General features: G+C 36.6%; 1 protein-coding gene, 1 long non-coding RNA gene and 1 pseudogene across 3 annotated transcripts; 1 reads left to right on the forward strand and 2 right to left on the reverse strand.

Annotated features, from left to right (window-relative positions):
• Positions 1 to 957: 957 nt before the first annotated feature.
• LOC128216785 (uncharacterized) lies at positions 958 to 4,606 on the reverse strand. Of its 2 annotated transcripts, XM_052923450.1 has the most exons (3): positions 4,013 to 4,606; positions 3,449 to 3,612; positions 958 to 2,672 (listed from the first exon to the last, which is right to left on the reverse strand). In XM_052923450.1, the coding sequence occupies exons 2-3, from the start codon at positions 3,529 to 3,531 to the stop codon at positions 1,307 to 1,309; spliced, it is 1,449 nt and encodes a 482-aa protein (XP_052779410.1). In that variant the 5' UTR covers positions 3,532 to 3,612; positions 4,013 to 4,606; the 3' UTR covers positions 958 to 1,306. The 2 variants fall into 2 exon arrangements, with proteins under 2 accessions (XP_052779410.1, XP_052779409.1); XM_052923449.1 differs by having other exon boundaries at positions 3,449 to 4,606.
• On the forward strand, positions 4,135 to 21,819 carry LOC128216787 (uncharacterized). The gene is made up of 3 exons (XR_008258137.1): positions 4,135 to 4,251; positions 15,876 to 15,967; positions 21,484 to 21,819. It is a non-coding gene; the product is annotated as an uncharacterized LOC128216787 (long non-coding RNA).
• Positions 9,409 to 18,396, reverse strand: LOC128216786 (glutathione S-transferase-like; annotated as a pseudogene).
• Positions 21,820 to 25,379: the final 3,560 nt, after the last annotated feature.

Here is a 25,379-nt window from a genome sequence, read left to right on the forward strand (position 1 = left end):
GGCAATAAGTCTCAGACTAATCAAGATTGTCGATATTAAACGTGGGCAATAAGTCTCAAACTAACCGAAATTGTCGATATTAATCGTGGGCAATAAGTCACAAACTAACCGAGACTGCCCATGTACCACGTGTTATGTAAGTATCAAACTAACCGAGACTGTCGATGTTAACCGTGGGGTGTAAGTCTCAAACAAAACGAGACTGTCGATGTATCACGTGTGATTAAAGTCTCAATAAAACCAATCCAACAATATTAAACGCGGGCAATATGTCTCGAACTAACCGAGATTGTCGATGGTACATGTATGATGTAAGTCTCAATCTAACCGAGACTGTCAGTGTGAAACGTGGTCAATACGTCTTAAACTGACCGAGATTGTCGATGTAACACGTATGATGTACGTCTCAATCTAACTGAGATTGTTGATGGTAAACGTGGGATGTAAGTCTCAATTTAAGGAGGCTGTCGATGTAACACGTTAGTTGTAAGTCTCAATCAAACCGGTCGGTCATATTATACTAGAATGTGAGATGTTAATCTCATTACAATCGAGACTTTTCATGTTTAACCTGATATGTAAGTCTCATTCCAATTGAAAATGTGAGATGTGTCAATCAAACCGTGACTCTCGATGATACACGTCAGATGTCAATCTCAATCTATCCAAAACTTTCGATGTTATACGTGAGATGTAAGTGTCAATATAACCTTGTCTGCCTATGTTTTACGTGAGATGTAAGTCTCAATCTAACCGAGACTGTCGATGGTATACATGATATGTATGTTGTGCTCTTGGTTTGTGTTCTTGAGAATACGTCCTTCAAAATTAATTTCAGGATACGTTTGAAATCTAGTATGCATTTTTCAAAATATGATTTTCTGATTTTCTGATCGTTCACGTGAACCATATCTCCGACATTGAATAAAGAGATTGTTTTATTATTTTTTATTGCAATTCACCTGTATGTATAGTATGCAAGTAAATCATCATTATATTTAAATTGAATAAGTCAATATGACGGTGTTATATATATATACACGAAAATTGAACAGACTACATTCATCAAATAAAACATATATATATATAATATTTCGTTTGTAGTTTCTTGGATATAAATTGTCCAAAATATGATAAAATATAAGTATTCACAAGATGCTTTTGGATTCATATCATATTACTTATACCATGCGGTCTAAACAAAACAATTATATACATGTATGACAATACTACAATATACTTTGCAATAAAAATATGGAAGATTCCTGTTCGATAGTACCAAATCAAACATTAAAAGTTTTTAGTTTTAATTTAACTTGATAACAAGAAGTGTGCCGTTCCATCCACCAACAATCAGAGAGAAAGTGCGGCTGCTGAAGAATAAATCACGCGGTTTGTTCAGTCCGTCTCTCTTACTTGCCAGTGTGGTCAACTTTTTCTTCCCGTCGTTGTCAACCTGCAGCACTGTGTTGGAGCCTTCGCAGCAGACGAACACGTGTCCAGCAGGTGTCACGTGTACTCCGGTAGGATGTTTCATGTCAGGGTCAGTGAGTAAGGCCAGCTTGTTGCCCTTGTTGTCTAGGGTGATCAGTTGATGTTTACTGGAGTTTGTGATGTAGATTGTCTTCCCGTCGTTACTGATGGCACATTTCATCACTGTGATAATCACACCGAAGTCCTCGTACAGCGTCTTCACTTTCTTTCCCGACATCGTGTAGATGTACAGGGCGTCACTGGAGGAGATGTAAAGCTGGCCGCCATAGTGAGCTGCGGCATTACATCCATGGGTGAAGCTTAACTTCCTCGTAGTTACGAGTTTCCCTTTCGTAGCATTAATGAGATAAAGTCCTCGTCTATCAGCATGACCACTGTTAACACAAACGGCCACTTCATTTCCGTCAATGTGGCACACGTCATATGGATCCCACGGGACATCACAGTGGTCGATCACCCTGTACTCCTTGTCCAGGAGCTTCACTTTACAATTACCCCAGTCTGCTATGACAAACTCTCCACTAGACAATTCACATACACCACGGATATCACTCATCTTCACGTTGTACTCCTTGTACTCTTCAACACTGAAGACGTGGTTTGGATCGGAAAGGGGATCTTTTCGCTGTTTAATCGTAACAGTTTGTTCTTCAATCGCTCCAAACGTCTTTATTGAAGATAAAAGTTCTTCGATAAGGTTATTGGCTTGAAATGTTACATTGTAACACTCAATGGTGGATATGCCATGAAGATGATCGTTTGCTTGTGAAATCATATCCTGGCTCTTTCTGTACGCAATATATGATTTTGACTCGCTTGATTTTGATTTTGTTTGAAAAGCGGCAATCATGTTTTGCAGTTCAATAGTCATTTTATCACAAGTTTCGATATCTTTCTTTATATTTTTTTCAAGTTTAGCTATTATTCCGTCCAAGTCTTGTAAAGTTGTCTTCTCAATCTTATCAAGGATTTCGTTGATCTTTTTACGTATGGTTTTAATTTCATCAGAAATGGCTGTCCTCGTCTTTTTCAGAGATGTCGTATTCTTCATTCGTGCTTCTTTCATCAGCTCGAATTGCTTTTCAAGTTCAGCGATCTTCTTTGGAATTTGCTGAAACTCAATATTTCTCTGAATTCCTTTTGCTACATCTGGAATGGGATGGATTTTGGAACATTGTCTGAAACAAAGAAGTTTTGAAACATTTGTAATCAGATATGCATAAACTGAAAATGAACTTGTTATGTGGGACAATGTTAAAGAATATGATTAAAAATTTGTCGCAATAACATATAGATTAGTTACCGTTTTGTGTCTTAAAGGCGCACCATATAGGTTGATGCAAAAATGATTTCCTTTAATTTTTAAATGCATTATAATGCTTTATTAATTTGACTTGATTGATCAAAACCGAAAAGAAATATTTGTGTACAGATTCAGTGGGTTTTTCTTTATAAACTGGGGAATTTGTGGCCACGTAGCTATTAATTGAAATCACCATTTGCATGTTCAAAGACTAATATTTTTGTTAAATGTACTCAAAAATAAGTTTTTTTTTGTTTTAATCATGAACAGAAGAATAAGTTAAAAATAATAATAAATAAAAACAATAAAATATTATTGCCTCAACCTATGTCGTGCGCCATTATCTTAGCCAAAAAGGCATATGATGTGTATACGGATTAAAAAATATAAATGATATTTTGTACTCTTTTATCTGGGGAATTTGTGACCACGTAGCTATTTAATGAAATATATTATATATAAAGGCTGATATTTCTTTAATATTTACAAATCGTAAGCTTTGTTTTGTTTAAAAGTCAAATGAGTTTAACCTTATAATGCATAAATAATAATAATAATAATAATAATAATAATAATAATAATAATAATAATAATAATAATAATGCATATACCCATTTAGTGCACTTTTAAATTGTCATATTTCTTACATACCTGTGGTCCACGGCGACGCACACATGGCAGCACAGCTGGTCATGGTCGGCACATACCAACTTCAGTGCCTCCCCGCGATGCATCCCGCATCTCTCCAGGGCGTCCACCGCCCCTGGGGCTGCCTCCCATTTCTTCACGTCCTTCCGGCCGAGCACTGCGTGCTTCTGATATAATACGTCATGTTTTAGAACACAGTTTTGGCAGTAATATTTCATGCATTGAGTACAATAATGGTCAGCTTCGGTGTTAAATCCGTTCTCTTCACACGGAGAGCAGGAAAAATCATGAATGAAGTCACAGCCCCTCTGAATGGATGATTCAAACTTAGAAGCCATTTTCGCTTTTGAGATTAAAAATGACACACAAACTAGTTCACACAGTCAGTTTCTGTTTATTTTGTAACTAGGAAGTTAATTATTTTGTACTCCGCTGATACGAAGAAAACCAATATTTCGATCAAATCCACACTGCTATATAACACGATATCAAAATGATAAGCGTAGTCACAACCGTACTAAATTTACAATCATTTTTCAAATTATACAAAAATGATTTTAAACATGCCTTATTTTATTCCTGTGTAAACATTTCGAATAGTTATCGACTGTCCAGTGGGCCTTCCCACGAGGTTTGCCGAAGACTGCCGAGTGGTAACGATTGTCTATTCCGAGCTTACCGAAGATTGCCGAATAGTTGTAGGAAGTACTTTTCCTGTATATTTTATAGCGAATTGACCCATTTCAACGAACAATAGCACTGAGGTCTAGTACTTCTCGAACCTCAACACCATCTATGGGAAGAAAGTGAGTGATGATCCATAATTATTTTCCATTTTCTCTCTTGAGTTTCAAAAAATTCACGAACTAAATCAAATAAATGTTCATTCAGCCACGTTTGTTTATTTTGTTACAAGGAAGTAAATTGTTTTGTACTGATAAGAAGAAACCACAAATTACAATCAATGTCACACTGACATATTACACAATATCCAAATGATAAGCGTTGTTACAATCTTGCTTAATTAACACTATTGTTCTTCAAATCCAAACCACATTTTAATCATGCCGAGATTGTGTCCCGTATTAATATCAATAGGAGTTCACGACTTCTGGTTTAGTAGGCCTTTCTACACTCGAAATGCACAACGAAATAAATATATCCCGAGCTTGCCGAAGACTGCCGAAATGTCACGATTCGGAATACCTCGGTCATTTTCCATCGAAATCAACCTCGGGTGTATGCCGGTACATCCATAGAAAAGTTGCTGTGTTTAATATGCATTTTGTTAGTTCAAATTGATTGCCGGGCGTTAAGTGTACCATGGCATTCAGGGGCGGATCCATGATTCGATATATGAGGGTGCGTAACTTAGGGGCATAACATTTTGACTTGCAATCCTCCCTCAGAACCGAAATTTATTTGGTTTAAAGTGTGAGCAGGGGTGTTTGAAAGTACTCTGCGATTTATTTTAACACTTTCCAGCCCGAATTGGTGCATTTTGAGCGTATTACATTTTTTTCTCTCCTTTATCGAAATTAAAAACTAAACTTGGACGATTTGAAGTGTGTGTGGGGGGGGGGGATGGCTGAAGGGTGTTCAAAAATATTTCTAACAATGTAAACCGTCCATATTCATCCGAGGTTGTTATCGATAGAAAATGGCCGGATGCACGAAAAATAACACTCAGTTGTAGCGGTTTCACGACTCCGAACATAACTATTTATGAAGAAATTTCCACGTGTGTACTTAACCATAACAACTTAAGGTACTAATCCGACCCAAGTTTACCAAGTAAGTTCATGTATACTAAGTAACATATACACCAAGTAATAAAATAAGTACCAAGTAACCATATTGTACACCAAGTAATCTCAAGTACGACAAGTAACCTCAATTACACTCAGTAACCTCATTTACTCAAAGTAACCTCAAGTACACACAGTAACCTCATGGACATCAAGTAACCTCACTTACACCAAGCAACCTTATGTACACCAAGTAACCTCATGTACACCAAGAAACCTCATTTACACCAAGTAACCTCATATACACCAAGTTACCTCATGTACACCAAAAAACCTAATGTACACAAAGTAAACTAATGTACACACATTAACCTTATGTATACCAAGTAACGCCATGAACACCCAGTAACCTCATGCACACCCAGTAACGTCATGTACACCAAGTAACCTGATTCATACTTAGTGACCTCATGTACACCTAGTAGCCTCATGTACACGCAGTAACCTCATGTACTCCCAGTAACGTCATGAACACCAAGTAACCTCATGTACACCAAGTAACCTCATCCACACCAAGTAACCTCATTTAAACCAAGTAACGTCATGTACACCCAGTAACCTCATGCACACCAAGTAACCTCATGTACACCCAGTAACCTTATTTACACCAAGTAACCACATGCACACCAAACAACCTCATGTACACCAAGTAACCTTAATTATACCAAGTAACCTCATGTACACCCAGTAACCTCATGTACATCAAGTAACCTCATGTACATCAAGTAACCTCATGTACACCCAGTAACTTCATGTACATCAAGTAATCTCATGAACACCCAGTGACCTTATGTACTTCAGGTAACGTAATACACACCCGGTAACCTCATGTACACCCAGTAACCTTTTGTACACCCAGTAACCTTAAATAAACCAAGTAACGTCATAAACAGCCAGTTACCTCATGTTCAGCCAGTTACCTCATGCACACCCAGTAACCTCATTTACACCCAGTAACCTCATGTACACCCAGTAATCTCATGTACACCCAGTAACCTCATTTCCACCAAGTAACCTCATATACACCAAGTAACCTCATGACACCAAAAAACCTAATGTACACAAAGTAAACTAATGTACACACATTAACCTTATGTATACCAAGTAACGCCATGAACACCCAGTAACCTCATGCACACCCAGTAACGTCATGTACACCAAATAACCTGATTCATACTTAGTAACCTCATGTACACCTAATAGCCTCATGTACACGCAGTAACCTCATGTACTCCCAGTAACGTCATGCACACGAAGTAACCTCATGTACACCCAGTGACTTCATATACGCCCAGTAACCTCATGTACACCAAGTAACGTCATGTACACCGAGTAACCTTATGCACACACAGTAACCTCATGTACACCCAGTAACCTCAATTACACCAAGTAACCACATGCACACCAAACAACCTCATGTACATCAAGTAACCTTAATTATACCAAGTAACCTCATGTACACCCAGTAACCTCATGTACATCAAGTAACCTCATGTGCACCCAGTAACTTCATGTACATCAAGTAATCTCATGAACACCCAGTGACCTTATGTACTTCAGGTAACGTAATGCACACCCGGTAACCTCATGTACACCCAGTAACCGCATGTACACCAAGTAACCTCGTGAACACCCAGTAACCTTAAATAAACCAAGTAACGTCATGTACAGCCAGTTACCTCATGTTCAGCCAGTTACCTCATGCACACCCAGTAACCTCATGTACACCCAGTAACCTCATGTACACCCAGTAACCTCATGTACACCAAGTAACCTCGTGAACACCAAGTTACCTTAAGTAAATCAAATAACGTCATGCACAACCGGTCACGTCATATACAGCCAGTTACCTCATGCACACCCAGTAACCTCATGTACACCAAGTAACCTCATGCACACCCAGTAACTTCATGTACACCCAGTAGCCTCATGTACACCCAGTATCCTCATGTACACCAAGTAACCGCATTAGCACCAAGTGACCTCATGTACACAAAGTAAACTAAAAGTAACGCCATGTACACCCAGTAACCTCATGCACACCCAGTAACGTCATGTACACCAAGTAACCTCATGTACACCAAGTAACCGCATGTACACCAAGTAACCGCATGTGCACCAAGTAGCCTCATGTACACCAAGTAACCGCATGTTCACCAAGTGACCTCATGTCCTACAAGCTACCTTATTTAGACAAAGTAATCTCATGTACAATTTCTAACCTTATGTGTTCTAAGTATTCCGTATACACACCAAGTTGCCTCATGTACACCAAGTAACCGTATGTACGCCCCGAAACCTCAAGTACTAAAAGTTACCTCATACACACACTCACTTTACTGAGTTGTGGCCTCAAGTTTTTAAGTTGTGGCCAAGAGTTACTTAGTCGTGGCCAAAGTTACTAAGTCGTGGGCTCAAGTTACTAAGATTTGGCCGCAAGCTACTTAGTCGTGGCCACAAGATACTAAGTTGTGGCCGCAAGTTACTAAGTTGAAGTTGTGTACGCAGCATCTTATTGTACTAAAACGAATAACTACATTATTATATGGATCCCCTGTCAATAATCTTAGTAATACCAATTCTAATTCTGAAGGAGGGCCGCAACCTAAAATGTTTGCCCTTATTTAATAACTTACACCCTCTGGATCACAAGCAATAATCCTGGATTTGCCACTGGGAGATACCTTTAAGCTATACATGAATTAATATTACGAAGAAAGTTAGGTAAAATCTCAATCTCAAATCTATCAAATTTGACCAATATAATTACTTTTTTTCTGAAATATTGATATACACCAGGTGCTTAGTTTGTAAAATGAGAGATATAATACCGTTCGTGTTTGTAAACGTTCTGATACTTACTTGATTACATATTGCTACGCCCTATGTCATGTAGATCAAATCATGTACTTTAGTTGGTATTTCTAACATGGTATCGCTATAACAAAGGGCTGTAACTTATGAAATTGTTATTTGATTACATCATATCAAAAGTCTAGAGGATTTAAAAAAGGAAATACATGCAGAGAAACCTTTTTTATTTTTCATTTGTGTCATAAAGTATAAACACCACTTTAAATTTAAATGCCAGAACATTCAAACGGTGCGAACTGTGATGTTATGGTAAACATGTTTGGCAATTTGAACAATGAGGAGTAGGAATATCTGGAATATGGCAATAATAAGATCAAATAATGCAAACAGACAACAAAAAAACGTAACTTATTATGTATCATTTTGTAGAATTCCGTACATAAACTACAGAAACACTGTTTTGTGTGAAATGTTTTGTTTGAAAACTGTTTTATTTCAAGATAACAAGCATAAGTAGAAGAATAAAACATAGACTAACATATTATGCTGATATACGTAATTTGAATCACAACCCAATACATGTTGATAAAAATCAAAGTTCTGTAACAATGTTTTGAAATTGAATGAATTTACAGTTAATGTATTTCATATTGCAAGTCTTGTTTATATGTTTAAACTCAAAACGACTGGCGGATGAACGAACAATAGCGAATAAAACCAGTGTTTGTCACAAAGATACAAATGTGTACATGAATAAAACTAAATCCCCAACTAGCATCTGGTTGGTAGTGGAGTATTTGCGGAGAAATAGCGGATAAAACCAGTGTTTGTCACAAAAAACATATGTGTACATGAATTAAAACACAAGAACTGTTTGAATTCCTTACATGTGTATCTTTTAACCATAAAAAGGAGAGAAAAAAATGAATCCCCAACTAGCAACTGATTGGTAGTTGAATATTCGCGAATAACCGACTGGAAATGGTCGAATATCCGACTGGCGAATATACGAATAAAAGTAAATTTAAACCGGTGTTTGTTACGAAGATAAATATGTATACATGGATAAACAAACATATGGCGTTTGATCTTTCAATATGTAATCTTTAAGACTATATATATATATATATATATATATATATATATATATATATATATATATATATATATATATATATATATATATATATATATATATATATATATATATATATATATATATATATAGCCATAATCTGAATCCCTAACTCCTGACTGGTTAGTAGTTGAATATTCGCGAATAATCGACTTGAAATGGTCGATTATCCGACTTGCGAATAAAACCAGTGTTTGTGACGTAGATATATATGTGTTCATGCCTAAACAAACATTTGACGTTTTATTTTTTCCACATGTGACCTTTAAAACCATAGATATAGACATAATTTGAATTCCAAACTACTGACTGGTAAGTAGTTAAATATTCGCGAAAATTGTTGAATATTAAACTGGCGAGTATACGAATAAAAGTGATTTAAAACTGTGTTTAGTACGACACGACGATACACATGAATAAAACACCAACAACTGTTTGATTTCTTAACATGTGTACCTTTTAACCATAAAAAAGACAAACATCTTAATCCCCAACTATCAACTGGTTGGTAGTTGAATATTCGCGAATAATCGACTGGAAATAGTAGAGTTGCTTAATATCAACATCAACATCTAACTCTGATTTTTCGAATTCCCAACTGGCAACTAGCAAGTAGTTGAATATTCGAATCCCCAACTACCAACTACCTACCAACTTTACTGTCATACGATCAAGACTGGTCCCTCTGTTTCTTTAGAATACGATAAGACTGGGCTCCTTGTTTCTTTATTTTATACAAACACTTTTTTAAACTTGAATCACTACAGATCTTGTTCCGGTCTTTTCTGAAGGTATTCCTGTATCCTTGGAATTGACGAAACCAATTTCCGGTTCCGGTCGAGAAGCGAATAGTTTTTCAGCATTGGCGCATCGGGTGGTGTAAAATGTGCTTCCGCATGTTCAATGTAGACGAACAGCATCAAATCAGCAACTGTGAACTGTGAAGGCCATTATGAACAGTGATAGAGAAATATATATTGTTGTTTAAAGATGCAGTCTTACTCTCAAATAAGGTTTGCCACAATTAATATAATTGTTTAAATTTTCCAAAAAGGATGAATAAATGTCGAAAACAATGGTAATTATGAATAATACCGAGTTTAATTTGCAAGAAAGGTGCATAAAACACGGTATTTCTACCTTATGAGACGATAGTAGATCACAGTAATTTTTTTAATTTTCACCAATCATTTAATGTTTTTGCGATTTCAGCTAGTAAATACACGGTTATACTCTTGTTATCAGTATTTAATATTTTCCATAAAGGCATTATTTAGTAAGCAGTTAAAGGTTTATCAGTCAAAATTGATGCTTGTTTTACAATTGTATGTATTGGTTTTGTGTCACTTTAAGTACCTTTAGTTTTAATTAATCTATTTTAACTCGATTATGACGAGAGCTGAAAACTTATGGAATCACTCTCGAGAGAGAGAGACGATGTCCAGGGTTGAAACTATGTCCCTCATAGCGTTAGTAGTTTTGACTTACATTGTTTTAATTTAGCTCTATTGTGCCGATAGCAGAAAGCTGATATAATTCATTCCCAATTTTGTGTTCTGTGTCGAACCCGGTACTGTGTCCTTTTTGTTAGGTGAAGACCGTTCTTAGGCGCTATTCCCATCATTTATAGATATGGTTATTTTGATGCGTATGGTGTATTTTTGAGATGTTTGTTTTCATGTATGTGTTGTTTATACTTTTGTGTCTCTATATCATTGTCGTTTCGGCCCTGCCTTGTGACTCTATTTCATTGTCGTTTGGCCCTGCCTTGTGACTCTATTTCATTGTCGCTTCGGCCCTGCCTTGTGACTCTATTTCATTGTCGTTTGGCCCTGCCTTGTGTCTCTATTTAATTGTCGTTTCGGCCCTGCTTTGTGTCTCTATTTCATTGTCGTTTCGGCCCTGCCTTGTGTCTCTATTTCATTGTCCTTTCGGTCCTGTCTTGTGACTCTATTTCATTGTCGTTTCGGCCCTGCTTTGTGTCTCTATTTCATTGTCGTTTCGGCCGCTGCCTTGTGTCTCTATTTCATTATCGTTTCGGCCCTGCCTTGTCTCTATTTCATTGTCGTTTGGCCCTGCCTTGTGACTCTACTTAATTGTCGTTTCGGCCCTGCCTTGTGTCTCTATTTCATTGTCTTTTCGGCCCCGCCTTGTGTCTCTATTTCATTGTCGTTTCGGCCCCACCTTGTGTCTCTATTTCATTGTCGTTTCGGCCCTGCCTTGTGTCTCTATTTCATTGTCGTTTGGCCCTGCCTTGTGTCTCTATTTCATTGTCGTTTCGGCCCTGCCTCATTGTCGTTTCGGCCCTGCCTTGTGTTTCTATTCTATTGTCGTTTCGGCCCTGCCTTGTGTCTCTATTCATTCCATTGTCGTTTGGCCTTCCTTGTGACTCTATTTCATTGTCGTTTCGGCCCTGCCTTGTGTCTCTATTCCATTGTCGTTTCGGCCCTGCCTTGTGACTCTATTTCATTGTCGTTTCGGCCCTGCCTTGTGTCTCTATTTCATTGTCGTTTCGGCCCTGCCTTGTGTCTCTATTTCATTATCGTTTCGGCCCTGCCTTGTGACTCTATTTCATTGTCGTTTCGGCCCTGCCTTGTGACTCTATTTCATTGTCGTTTGGCCCTGCCTTGTGACTCTATTTAATTGTCGTTTCGGCCCTGCCTTGTGTCTCTATTTCATTGTCTTTTCGGCCCCGCCTTGTGTCTCTATTTCATTGTCGTTTCGGCCCTGCCTTGTGTCTCTATTCCATTGTCGTTTCGGCCCTGCCTTGTGACTCTATTTCATTGTCGTTTCGGCCCTGCCTTGTGACTCTATTTCATTGTCGTTTGGCCCTGCCTTGTGACTCTATTTAATTGTCGTTTCGGCCCTGCCTTGTGTCTCTATTTCATTGTCTTTTCGGCCCCGCCTTGTGTCTCTATTCCATTGTCGTTTCGGCCCTGCTTTGTGTCTCTATTTCATTGTCGTTTTGGTTCTGCCTTGAGTCTCTATTTCATTGTCGTTTGGCCCTGCCTTGTGTCTCTATTTCATTGCCGTTTGGCCCTGCCTTGTGTCTCTATTTCATTGTCGTTTCAGCCTGCCTTTTGTCTTTATTTCATTGTCGTTTCGGCCTCGCCTTGTGTCTCTATTTCATTGCCGTTTCGGCCCTGCTTTGTGTCTCTATTTCATTGTCGTTTCGGCCCTGCCTTGTGTCTCTATTTCATTGTCGTTTGGCCCTGCCTTGTTTCTCTATTTCATTGCCGTTTGGCCCTGCCTTGTGTCTCTATTTCATTGTCGTTTCGGCCTGCCTTGTGTCTTTATTTCATTGTCGTTTCGGCCTCGCCTTGTGACACTATTTAATTGTCGTTTCGGCCCCGCCTTGTGACTCTAAACAGTGCTTATTTTTGATATTTTGACATCTAGGCTTGTCACTGTAGTGTTCATTGTATGAACTGGACAGAGCCCCTGATGGTTATAAAACCAACACCGTCTTGGTAGAGGCGAATATTCATATCACTAGACCACACCCGACCCTTGCGACGTATTTGCGTATTGTTCACCTCTATGTCAAATGATCCTGGGATTTGCTTGACCATTCTTTAAAGATTCGAGTATGTGATTGATATGCCTACTGTTTTCAATGGAAGCAAACATTTCGAGCAATCTTTATTTCAGCTTTAGATATAGGTTGAGCAATTATATATAAATACACATGCATAACCGACTTACGCTATCACCAACAGCAAAACCATTTTGCCCCGTTTCAGCTACAAGGTTCTCAAGAAACATTAAAAACTTTGGACAATCCACTTTATAAAACTCGGCCTTCTTCTGTGTCTGTAATGAAACGCAAAAGTATGTTAGTATATCAATACGCCAGAATTAACTTATGATACATGGCATCAATCTCATAAATGTGTTGTAAAACACTGTACTTTTGCACTATATAACAATATGCGTGTCAATATATAGTCCAACGTTATTTCATAAAAGTGTAATTTAAAATACAAATTGTTGATTTGTTTCCTTAAAATGCTTAAAAATTACTGATATATTTGTACATATGTAGTCTTACCCTTTCTTGGGATGATGGAGCTACTTGAAATTCGAGAGCAAAGTTATAAATATCAGCAACGGTTTCTGTAATTTCGTCAATAACTGTTTGTTCTGTTGGAGTTTTCCCATATATATCTGAAAAATAGTCTTTAGATAATATATTCTTATTTTCATCTACGATGTGCGTTTAAAACATTCCTAGACAATACGACAATATAGTTTTGAAACATTACCACTGAGTGACTCCTTTATTGATTTAAAGACGCATAATAAACCGGTTTCATGCTGTGTTTTAAACTTAATTTTGCTAATTTAAATTATGTTTAACATTTGTCTTTAATGATCAAAACAAACAAAAAGCATATGATTTAAGTACATATTAAAGTATTAGCCTTTATATATGCGGGTTTTATAATCAAACACAAAATACCCAAATATATATTTGGTATCTTATAATTCACAACTCATTGAATTCTCTTTGTTTGTATTAATTAGATGACATGAATTAAAATCTTTAAGATCAAGAATGGGCGGGGTGAGCATAGCGATCGAGCCCAACTTTTTATTAAGATTTTAATTCAGTTGATCCAACTCACATAAAATACAACCTCATTGGCTGACACATTGTCAACTCAAAATCTGACGCAGGGAGTGTGTATAGGATGCGTGTCAGTCGACGGACCTTTAAACACCAGCGAATGTTGAAATTCTTAATGATTGAGCCGAGAACTTAATGGTTGCCTATCTGCAATTTCGTTGACTGTAAATATAGGCTGTCTTCTAATGATCATTAAAGACAAATGAGAACTATCAATAGAAGATTGTAACATCAGTCGTTAAGAAGGTATAACACCATCCACAACACAGAGCAAAAATGTTTTTATAAAACAATGGGCGGATTGTTCAGAACTTTGTTACAGTGAACAACATTGTTAACGTTATCCTTGTTAACTTTCACGACAAAGCTGTCATAAATTACGTTGTTAACTTTAACAAAGTTCTGAACGATCGGCCCATGATGAACTTAAGCAAAACATGTCTTACCAAACTCTCTGGAAAGATGGCGGCTATGGCCATACTCTGTGTTATATTTTTGGACCCGTCAATCTCAAGCACTGGAAGAACATACTGGGGAAAATCTGAAAGTACAAATACAATTTGTGATTGTTCAAAGGTGTGTTAATACATAGGGCTGATTGTTCAGATTTTACTTGGAAGTTATTAACGTTGTTAATGACTTCATTGATAACTTTCAAATCTTTATTTTTCTAGAACTTTTATGGACACATTTGTGATCTGTAGTATTTCTAACAAGGTTCGAGACAACTGTTTCAGCTGAACCCTGAGTATATCATTAAATAGTTCACCTTTTAAAGCTAACAACGATGTTATTTACAACTTTGATAGCACAATAAATTTCTGAACACTCCACCCTCTTTCGCGCAAACAATGTATTGAATAGCTACTGTTTTGATTTCGTTGTCTCATGTTGATGTTCGGTCTGTATATACTTCAATAAGATCAAATTAGTGTTTTTGACTGCTTGGCTTGTCCTATAGTTATGATAACATTATATTACTCGCGGGTCTTGATGTGTCCATGGGCAAACCTGGGCATAATCAAGTACGCCCGTGCGTACACATGAATTTAGATCCCCCGAAATGGCTATGTGCGTACTTTAATCGCGAAATCGGAAATAAAACTCAAACGCTTACAGGGTGTATATCACTGGTAATATTTGTCGTAATTGTACTTAATGTTAGCTCAGAATGGTCTAAAATAGTTTCTTAATAACTGTTTTCCTAAAAAAAAGAATGTCCCACGGCCGACGACACCGGTCCCGCTCCGACCTTTAACAGCATATTCAGACCTAAATATAGAAAGACCTAGACTTGTTGACACCGCGCTCAACCGTTTTGGCGCACTATTCAAAATGCTTCAGGTACGCCCCTGATCATTCGGTAAAAATTCTCTGAAAGGCCATTTTAATTACGATTGGCATACAAATAACACAGTTAAAGTGAAAATATTAGTTTTCATCCTCAGTCAAGTAACTATGGCCATTTTTTTCTGAGTTACCATGACTATCAGCCTATATAAAACAGCACATGGTGAAACATTTATGTATTGGTGGTAGTATTATGAGTTAAGATAGGCAATACATGTCTGAAGACGTGTGATATAAAACAAAATTCACATTTTTTACCGTATTTAATTGAAGGCCATTCTTCATCATAGTCGATGCGCTTATCAACAAAAGGATGTCCAGCGTATGCAAATATCATCCGGGCAATTTCACCACGCCCTCTACAGTCGAAGTAAAACAATTTGTAATCATGCGAAACTGTAAAAGAGGGAAAACTATAAACGTATATATAACTCATAAAGTATGTTACAATTGTTTTGATATGCGATATATGACCATTGTTTACAAAATACATATAGTAATTTACTTGGCACAAACTGTGTTCACGGCCTTTTTGAGATTAAATATATTAAACTTCTGTTTAAAATATGTAAGAAAACATAACTCCTCTCCCTTCGAAGTTATTTGGGCAAGATTTGTCTTTCTTGTTACCTTTTGCATTTGGTCGAAGCATTCCAATACCATCGCTCTGCTTTGACGACTTTGATGTTTCAGGACAAACACATTCAGACGTCCTGTAGTTCACGTACTGCACGATCAATCCTACACCAACAGCTATGAAGGCGATGCATACTCCTGAAACAAAGGTGCGTATGTTAAAAAAATCAAACTATTGTTGACTTTATTCTAGTGAGTTATCCTGTATTTATAAAGAATGTACACATAATTGAAATATAAGTATAAATTAACTTTAGGCAAATCAAATTAAAAAAATGTTGGGAGATTATATTTCAATCAGATTTGGTAGTGTAGAAAAAATCAAAATGAACATAATCTACAAAATAGAACGTAAGAATGTAAAACAACTACGCTTATAATTTTCTTATCGAAGTACTAAACAACGAAAAAGTATCCCAACTTGTTAGAAGACAAACACAGCATCCTATCGTGTTAGAACAGAAACAACACATTCTTACCTGCTATAAAGAAACATAACACCCTCTCGTGTAAGAACATGTACAGAAACATAACACCCTCTCGTTTTATAACATGTACAGAAACAAAACATTATCTCGTGTTAGAACATGTGCAGACACAAACATTATCTCGTGAAAGAAAATGAACAGAAACATAACACCCTCTCTTGTAAGCACATGTACAGAAACAAAATATAATCTCGTGTAAGAACATGGACAGAAACATAACACCCTCTCGTGTTAGAACATGTACAGAAACAAAACATTATCTCGTGTTAGAACATGCACAGAAACAAAACATTATTTCGTGTAAAAACATGTACATAACATTCTATCGTTTTAGAACATGTACAAAAACATAACATTATCTCGTGTAAGAACATGTACAGAAACAACACATTATCTCATGTAAGAATAGAAACAGAACTCATTACCTGTCAGAACAGAAACATACTATCCTCTCGTGTTAGACACAAAACATAGAATCAGTATCTGTCGAAATAAAACACACCACCCCCTTCTGTTAGAACAAAACACAGCATCAGTACCTGTTTGAACAGAAACATACCACCCTCTCTTATTAGACCAGAAACATAGCATCAGTACCTGTTAGAACAGAAACATACCTCCCTCTCTTATTAGACCAGAAACAAAGAATCAGTTCCGGTTAGAACAGAAACATACCACCCTCTCTTATTAGACCAGAAACATAAAATCAATACCAGTTCGAACAGAAACATAACATCCTTTCGTGTTAGACTCGAACCAACGACTCATTACCCGTCAGAACAGAAACATACCACCCTCTCTTATTTCACCAGAAACATAGAATCAGTACCTGTTAGAACAGAAACATACCACCCTCTCTTATTTCACCAAAAACATAGAATCAGTACCAGTTAGAACAGAAACATACCACCCTCTTGTGTTAGACACGAAACATAGAATCAGTACCTGTTAGAACAGAAACATACCACCCTCTCTTATTTCACCAGAAACATAGAATCAGTACCTGTTAGAAGAGAAACATACCACCCTCTCGTGTTAGACACGAAACATAGAATCAGTACCTGTTAGAACAGAAACATACCACCCTCTCTTATTTCACCAGAAACATAGAATCAGTACCTGTTAGAACAGAAACATACCACCCTCTCGTGTTAGACACGAAACATAGAATCAGTACCTGTTAGAACAGAAACATACCACCCTCTCGTGTTAGACACGAAACATAGAATCAGTACCTGTTAGGACAGAAACATACCACCCTCTCTTGTTAGACACGAAACATAGAATCAGTACCTGTTAGAACAGAAACATACCACCCTCTCGTGTTAGACACGAAACATAGAATCAGTACCTGTTAGAACAGAAACACACCACCCTCTCGTATTAAAACAGAAACAAAGCATCAGTACCAGTTAGAACAGAAACATACCACCCTCTCGTGTTATACACGAAACATAGAATCGGTACCTGTTAGAACAGAAACATACCACCCTCTCGTATTAAAAACAGAAACATAGAATCAATACCAGTGAGAACAGAAACATACAACCCTCTCGTTTTAAAACAGAAACATAGAATCAATACCAGTTAGAACAGAAACATACCATCCTCTCGTTTTGAAACAGAAACAAAGCATCAGTACCAGTTAGAACAGAAACATACCATCCTCTCGTTTTGGAACAGAAACAAAGCATCCTTGCCTGTTAAAACAGAAACAAAGCATCCTTACCTGTTAAAACAAAAACAAAGCATCCTTACCTGTTAAAACAGAATCAAAGCATCCTTACCTGTTAAAACAGAAACAAATCATCCTTACCTGTTAAAACAGTAAACAAATAAGCATAGAATCCTTACCTGTTAAATTAAAACATAGATTTCTTACCTGTAAAAACATAAACATAACATCCTCTCCTATAGAACATAAACAAAGAATCGTTACCTGTCAGAACTGAAACATAACATCCTTTCCTTGAATCTCCCATTTATCTCCCCTGTTTTGATTTGTCTTAATAACTTTCGAGTCTCTTACAAAACATTGGTCATTAAGAATATAACATCGATCGAGAAGATGACGTGAAAGCAGTGCATTCACTCGGGATAGCTGATAAGATGTTGACTCGTTATCGCTCATGACCTTATATGCATTGATTAAGGTAGCATATGTGTGTATGTGCTAGATTTTGCCCTTTTTTCGAAAGTGAAAGTAGGTCACTTTTTATAAGCCGTAACATTGGAAAAGACAGACTATTCAACCCGGAAGCAAATCACAAACTTTTATTTAGTTTTGTGTTATATATTTTAAACTGTTATATTTTTTAATTAATTAAACTAATTTCACTTGTTTCGGCACCAGATTGCAAATATACGGGTCCTTTATTAGAATCAGCATTCGGACATGGCAGTTCAATAAAGGTACCCCTGATATAATTTAGTTTTTAGAATAGGGCAAAAACAAGGGTTCAGACACTCTGATTTATCTGTCCAATTGTTAAAAAAAGCGCTAAAGTCCCATTATGTTTAAGTGATGTAAATTTATACTTTTGTCATTATATCCAGAATAACAAAAAAGCATTTATTGCATTTACAAAATGCAGTTAAACCGAAAGTATAATCTGAATTTAGCACACAACGTCATTATGAAATATGTTTATCAAATGACTGTCTTAATGCCAAAAATTCTATAATTCTATGTTGCTTTATATACTAATGATTTCCATTTTTAACTATGGTGCTATTGTTTTGAATATTTTTTGAGCAAAATAATAATACTTAAACTGTTACTTTCAATAAAATATTTTACTTGAAAGCTTAATTAAATTAAACTTAAGCAAGGTAAAATGAGGATAAATTTGACACATTATATCTGGGTTTTTCACTAAACAACATTGATAATTTTTCAATCGACAAGTCTTTAATCGAATTTTATTTTGAAACAGGTGTTTAATTTTCTTAATGTGAAATTTTATTTGAAAATGTTCAGTATTCTTTAGTTATTTCTCTTGTCTAATCCGGCAACTGCTCAGGTACTGTTTGCAAAGCGCTATGCTCCGCCCACTTAAATAACTCATAAGCATTTACTGAGTCAGTGGTCGAGTAAAGTATTTCGTTAGTATTTCCCATACATTTCATTTTATTAATACACATGTTACTACATATAGTAATTTATTTATACAGGGATTCCGCAGTTATTTGCATGACTCAGCGATCAATAGTTTTGTGGTCCGGGCTGATTATCGATAACCTTTTTGCTGCCCGTAGAACGTTCGCACGTGAATTCAGTTTTATTCTTGAAATCAAATTTGACGACTGTATATTTTTATAAACTAAAACTCACAATTAATTTATCTGCCTGAACATATTCACGAATAAAATCCTAAAGGGAGACAAACACGAACGCAGCAAAACAAAGGAAGCGGTAAAATTGAATTTAGAATCTACTTGAAAACAACAAATATACATACATGTTTGAATTAATAATACGAGGAACAAACAATCTTTCTACATGCTACATGTTCATTTTTATTTAATTGATTTTGACATTCATGACATGAAATCGGATATACGTGTTGTGGCATTTTCAAGGTGATCAATTGAAATTAGAATGGGAACATAAACACGTTGTTTGTCTTTTCGGCCCACTTTCAACAACTTCATTTAATTTGAGAGTGAGTTTACTCATCGTAGTCAAGTCAGAACGAAATAGGGATGCACAACTGGATTGCAGGTAAACTTTCAAAAGAAGACTTAAAACTTACAAAACAAGACAAATAAATGTATTAAAGAGGTTAATACACGGCGTAGCCAGGCCGTTGTGTAATAATTGGCCCTCGTGCTCATAATGGCCCGAGACTCGGGCCAATTATCACTCAACAGCCCGGCTAACTTCTAAATACAGCATCGTGTGGACATAATAATGCACATGTCATTTACAATACCTAAACAGAAATAACAAGTGTTGCGTATTGCACATGACACATCTGGGTGCCAGATGGAATTTTCAGCATGGCTAAATTCACCTTAAATACCTAACCGGTGTGTTATAAATTCCCATCTGGCCATGCCAGATGAGTCACGTGCATCAACGTTTGAACTCAAATTACTTCGCTTCATGGTAAAAAACGTCGCATACGTTTTATTTTTGTGAAATGAACAAAAAAACTTTTCCTACGACAATGTTCAAGAAGTTGGTAATTTTCGATATGCAAAAACAATTTCAATCATGTTTCCGTGGTTAGGATAAAACACCGACCCTCGTGCTTGCGCGACAAGTCTCGTTACCGACTTACGCGTGTGTCCTCGTGTCGGCTTTTTATAACCGGATATATATTATCAAGCTATACAGCCAAAGAGCACACACAACTTATTCACATTTTTAATAAGCGACTATGATCTTGAAAAGTTGAGCGGGAAAATACGTGAAGCATAGTGTTTTCCTCTAGTGAGAGATCTAAACCTTTCTATTCTTTGAAATCCGCCATATTGTCCTCTTAATAGTATTCCGAACAATTATTGGTTGATAGAAACATTTCTCTTAATCGGTTTCAACCCAAATCTATGTGATGATTTGATTAAAGCATCTACTTGAAGTTTTCTTCAATAAACAAAAAATATGATTGAAATGAAGTTGCTGCAAGATGATGACATACAACTGAAACAAAACGATGAATTTCAATATAATTTAATCAGTAGCATAGATAAATGCTTTCTATTATAACCATCAAGAATTAACTAAATTGTTCAACATAATTGTTCTTTCAGCAATATCATAAACAAAAGCATGAACATGATTTATACACGTAATACGCAATACACGTGGATTGTCGTTATTTTATTTTCTTTCTGGTTTGTGAAGTATGCATACGCACATACTGCAGTTTCTCAGTTCACTTAGAACTCTGTCCCTCATATATAACACGCCCCTCGAATTCTTCATAAATATTTAGCAATTTCCTTATCAGCGCAGCTTGTTGAGCGTGTGTTTTCGGATCCGGCAACCAGTTTTCTGCCGATCCAGCAATGCCAAATATACTTCTTTTAGGATCGAAGTATGACAGCATAAAATATTTTTGAATCCTTTTCTCCAAGTGGTCGATTATTCTATACGCCCATTGCATCGATATCTTTCTAGAATCATCTTGTGTAAGAAACTCCTCGTCAATTTCTTGTTTATTTTCAAGCTGATCGACCTCCAATTCAAACAGGAAGGCGGTCTTCAGCTGATAGCTTGTGATGAAACTTGGCACTCGTTTCATATCATCATGATCAACACACGTTGGGCAATACCTGGACGCTTGGAGAGATTTCAGGATCATGTAGCCCTTTCTTACACAGTTGGAAACACGTTTCAGAATGGACTGTTCTAGTAACGCAAACGATTATCTATAATACAACGTAAAGTCCTTGACGAAAACTCGGGATGGTGTTTTGAAAACAACAGAACAGGTATCCCCTTATTCTTGCAGAAGAACTCGGTCATTTTCCTGGAAACCTTCGGGTTTCCAGTCTCCTAGATCTATCGTCGTAACAATATCTACATATATTAACAAACACTTCGCGTGCCTTCCTTGATATACAAACAAAACGCTGCTGATGGAGTACGACAGTTCGTTTAAATGTTCTATACAAATCAGGGGTTCAAATATTTCGGCATTGTCAGACAATAACGCTCTGGCCCCGTCAAAACAGTGGATATGGTCAATAGTTATGGTTTCTGATCAACATCATTACTATATTACGCATGGAATGCCCATCGGCAATTTAACTGTGATGCGGTCATAGTATATGTAAGGTGTGAAGTCATATGGCGGTCTATCGTGCTTCTCCGTTTTTTTTTATTTGAGGATGGTTACATGTTAGAACAGTTTTTTCATGCATAATCTAAAATTATATTTATATATAAATGAGAAGCCCTGCAGCACTATGTGTTGTCCACCACGCTCGAGCAGATTAGGTATCTCCTGAGTAGTGTCAAGAGCATCGCTTAATGTTTTTGACTGTCACACAGCGTCACCAAAAATAGGTTTAACATGTGCATATAACAATATGCGTACATATCTCTAGGTTCTCTGTCCCTTATAGGTGTAGCAACGCATTTCTTCATCCTTTCATTCATTGATCGAACGTTCGTTCATTCAGAGTCGCCGGATCAGATTGTCATTGGAGCGGCAGAGGGAAGTTAAGGAAAGTTTTGGGGTTACCAATGCTAAATAGCGCTTTCTAGTTATTTTTTTTTCAAATACAGGCAGTATGTTATTATGTTACACATTATTTTGCCTTTAAGCATCGTATTTGGTAAGAGTTCATATTTGTACGACTTGACACAAACGTTCCTAAGCAATATGTTAGTTTGAAAACATGTATATTCTTACCGAATGTAGGGTTTTACCTGTTACCTTGACACCTTACAAATATAATTATTTCGTCTATTGATTGCCTAGTTTTCATGATCCTTAAATTCAGACATTACAATATCAAAACATATAAATCCATAAAACACAATCCTTACAATTATACCTTATACCTTATAAAACTAGAATTCCAAGATTGAGATTCAAAAAAGTAGTCAAAAGATATTGTGCGTAAACTGAAGTGTGACCCCGAAGATGAAGGACAAAGGGATCACCATAAAACATTTGGGAAAATTTTGCCTTATTAAAGTATATATAGTGGTTCAGTGGCTTATCATGCAAAATGATCAATCACCTGATCTCCCGGTATATGGGCGGGCAGTAAACAACTATTTTATTCAACATAATTATCAATACAAAGTAAATTGTACATAGAAATGGCATTGCTAAACCTGGGTTGATGTGGAAACCACTTCAAATCTAAAAAAAATGTGATTATGTCAGTTTTATGAAACAATTCATATCATACGAGTATAATCCCAATTAAGTTAACATGTTCTTGTTCCAAGATTTTTATTCAGAGCAAAAGGCTGATTTGCCATGATAATTAAATGAACATATTAACATGTTTAAAAAAATCATTACACTGTGGCAGCTATAGTTAGTTTTAAAATGAAAAATGTTGGTGATGTAAACCATTATAAATAAAACTTAAACATAATTCAGTGAATTGAATGTGGAACAAGTCAGGAGAGCTCATGTGTTCATGACATATGTTGACCTACTGGCCCCAAAATACTTAAGGGTCATCTAGTTTGAAGGCTCTGCACCAAACAAGTTATCAGAAACAAAAGTTTGACGCCGACAGTTCCGATGGCGACAATGCGTACAAAGCAATCACTATACCTGTCATATTTTTAGTTGACACAAAATGGGATGGTTTACATCAGAGTACACACCTGCTGTAAAAAAAAAAATGAGCAACAACTGAAAATATGTTTGTAACACTACTGTCTTAGATGGTTTAATATGGATCTGGTGCAAGAAAACAAGAGGATAATTGTTTGTTTCAGAGTAAGATTTCGAAGAATTTCACAGAGTGAGCACGAAATATTTCACGGATGGCGTAGCAACGTGTGGCATCTTTACTTTTTGACATCAGAATGGACCACATAGCTTGTTGGCTAATCAATTTGCATTTGCATAGATCATTTGTTTAAATGTTATATTTGTTGTTTATCCTACATTGCTATATGCTAGTTTTCAATGCTTATCTTATACCGTATAAAAATGAACAACCTGAATTTTCGAATTGGACCAATACCATGATGTTACTTTGTACACTGAGATAACATGATACACATGAGAGGACTTAGTGTTCAGGAGGTTACCTGATGTACATGAGGTCACATGGTACACATGTGGTCACTTTGATTCCCTTGATGTTACTTGGTACACATGAGGTCACTTTGATTCCCTTGATGTTACTTGGTACATAAGAGGTTACTGCGCATATGTGTGAATGACGCTTCTTGGTGTACATGAGGTTTCTGGGTGTACATGAGGTTACTTAGTGTACATAAGATTACTTGGTACAGTTAATAAAGTTAGTTGGTGTATATGAGGTCATTAGGTTCACATGAGATAACATAGTACAAATGTGGTTGATTGGTACACATGAGGTTACTTGGTACAGATGAGGATACTGCACATGCATGTGTATATGAGGTAACTTTTAGTACGTGATGTTTCGTGTCCATGTGGTATCTTTGTGTATAAGGAACACTTAGTACACATAAGGTTAGATATTGTATATGAGATTCCTTGTAGTACATGATGTAACTTGTAGGACATGAGGTTACTAGGTTAACATAAAGTTACTTGGTGTTTATGATTTACAGGGTGAACATGAGGTTACTTGTTTATGTGGTTATTTGGTGAATATGAGGTTACTTTGTATACACAAGGTTACTTGGTGTGCATGACGTTACTTGGTGTACATAAAGTTACTGTGTGTTTTAAAGGTTACTTGATGTTATTGATGTCACCTGGTTTAAATGAGGTAACTTGGTACACAGTCATAAGGGTATTGCTATACGTGCGGTTACCAGAGTTTACTGAGTGTGCATGAGGTAAATTGCTACACATGAGGCTACTTGGTATAAATGAAGTTACTTGGTGTACATGAGGTAACTGGCTGTACATGAGGTTACATACTATACAAGAGGTTACTTACTGTACACGAGGTTACTTGGTCTACGTAATGTTACTTGGTACACATGGGTCTACTGGGTGTACATGAGGCTACTGGGTGTACACGAAGTTACTTGGCGTACTTGAGGTTACTGGGTGTACATGAGGTAACTTGGTGTTGATGAGTTTACTTGGTGTACATGAGGTAGCTTGGTGTACATGAGGCTACTTGGTGTACATGAGGTTACTTGGTGTACATGTTACTTTGTATACATTAACTTACTTGGTAAGCATGAGGTAAATTAGTACGCTTATGTTGTTAAAGATTAGTACACACGTGGAACTAATCCGAAATACTTATGTTTGGGGTCGTGAAACCACTACAACTGAGTGTTATTTGTCGTGCAAATCGGCCAATTCACAATATAATTTATGAAACAAAAATATTGAGTGTTGTGTGACCCTAACTTCTCGGTGTCATTTTGAACATCCGGCCATTTTCTATCGAAAACAACCTCGGATGTTTATGGACG

This window comes from Mya arenaria, chromosome 14 (genome assembly GCF_026914265.1).
Source record: "Mya arenaria isolate MELC-2E11 chromosome 14, ASM2691426v1".
Classification (NCBI taxonomy): domain Eukaryota; kingdom Metazoa; phylum Mollusca; class Bivalvia; order Myida; family Myidae; genus Mya; species Mya arenaria.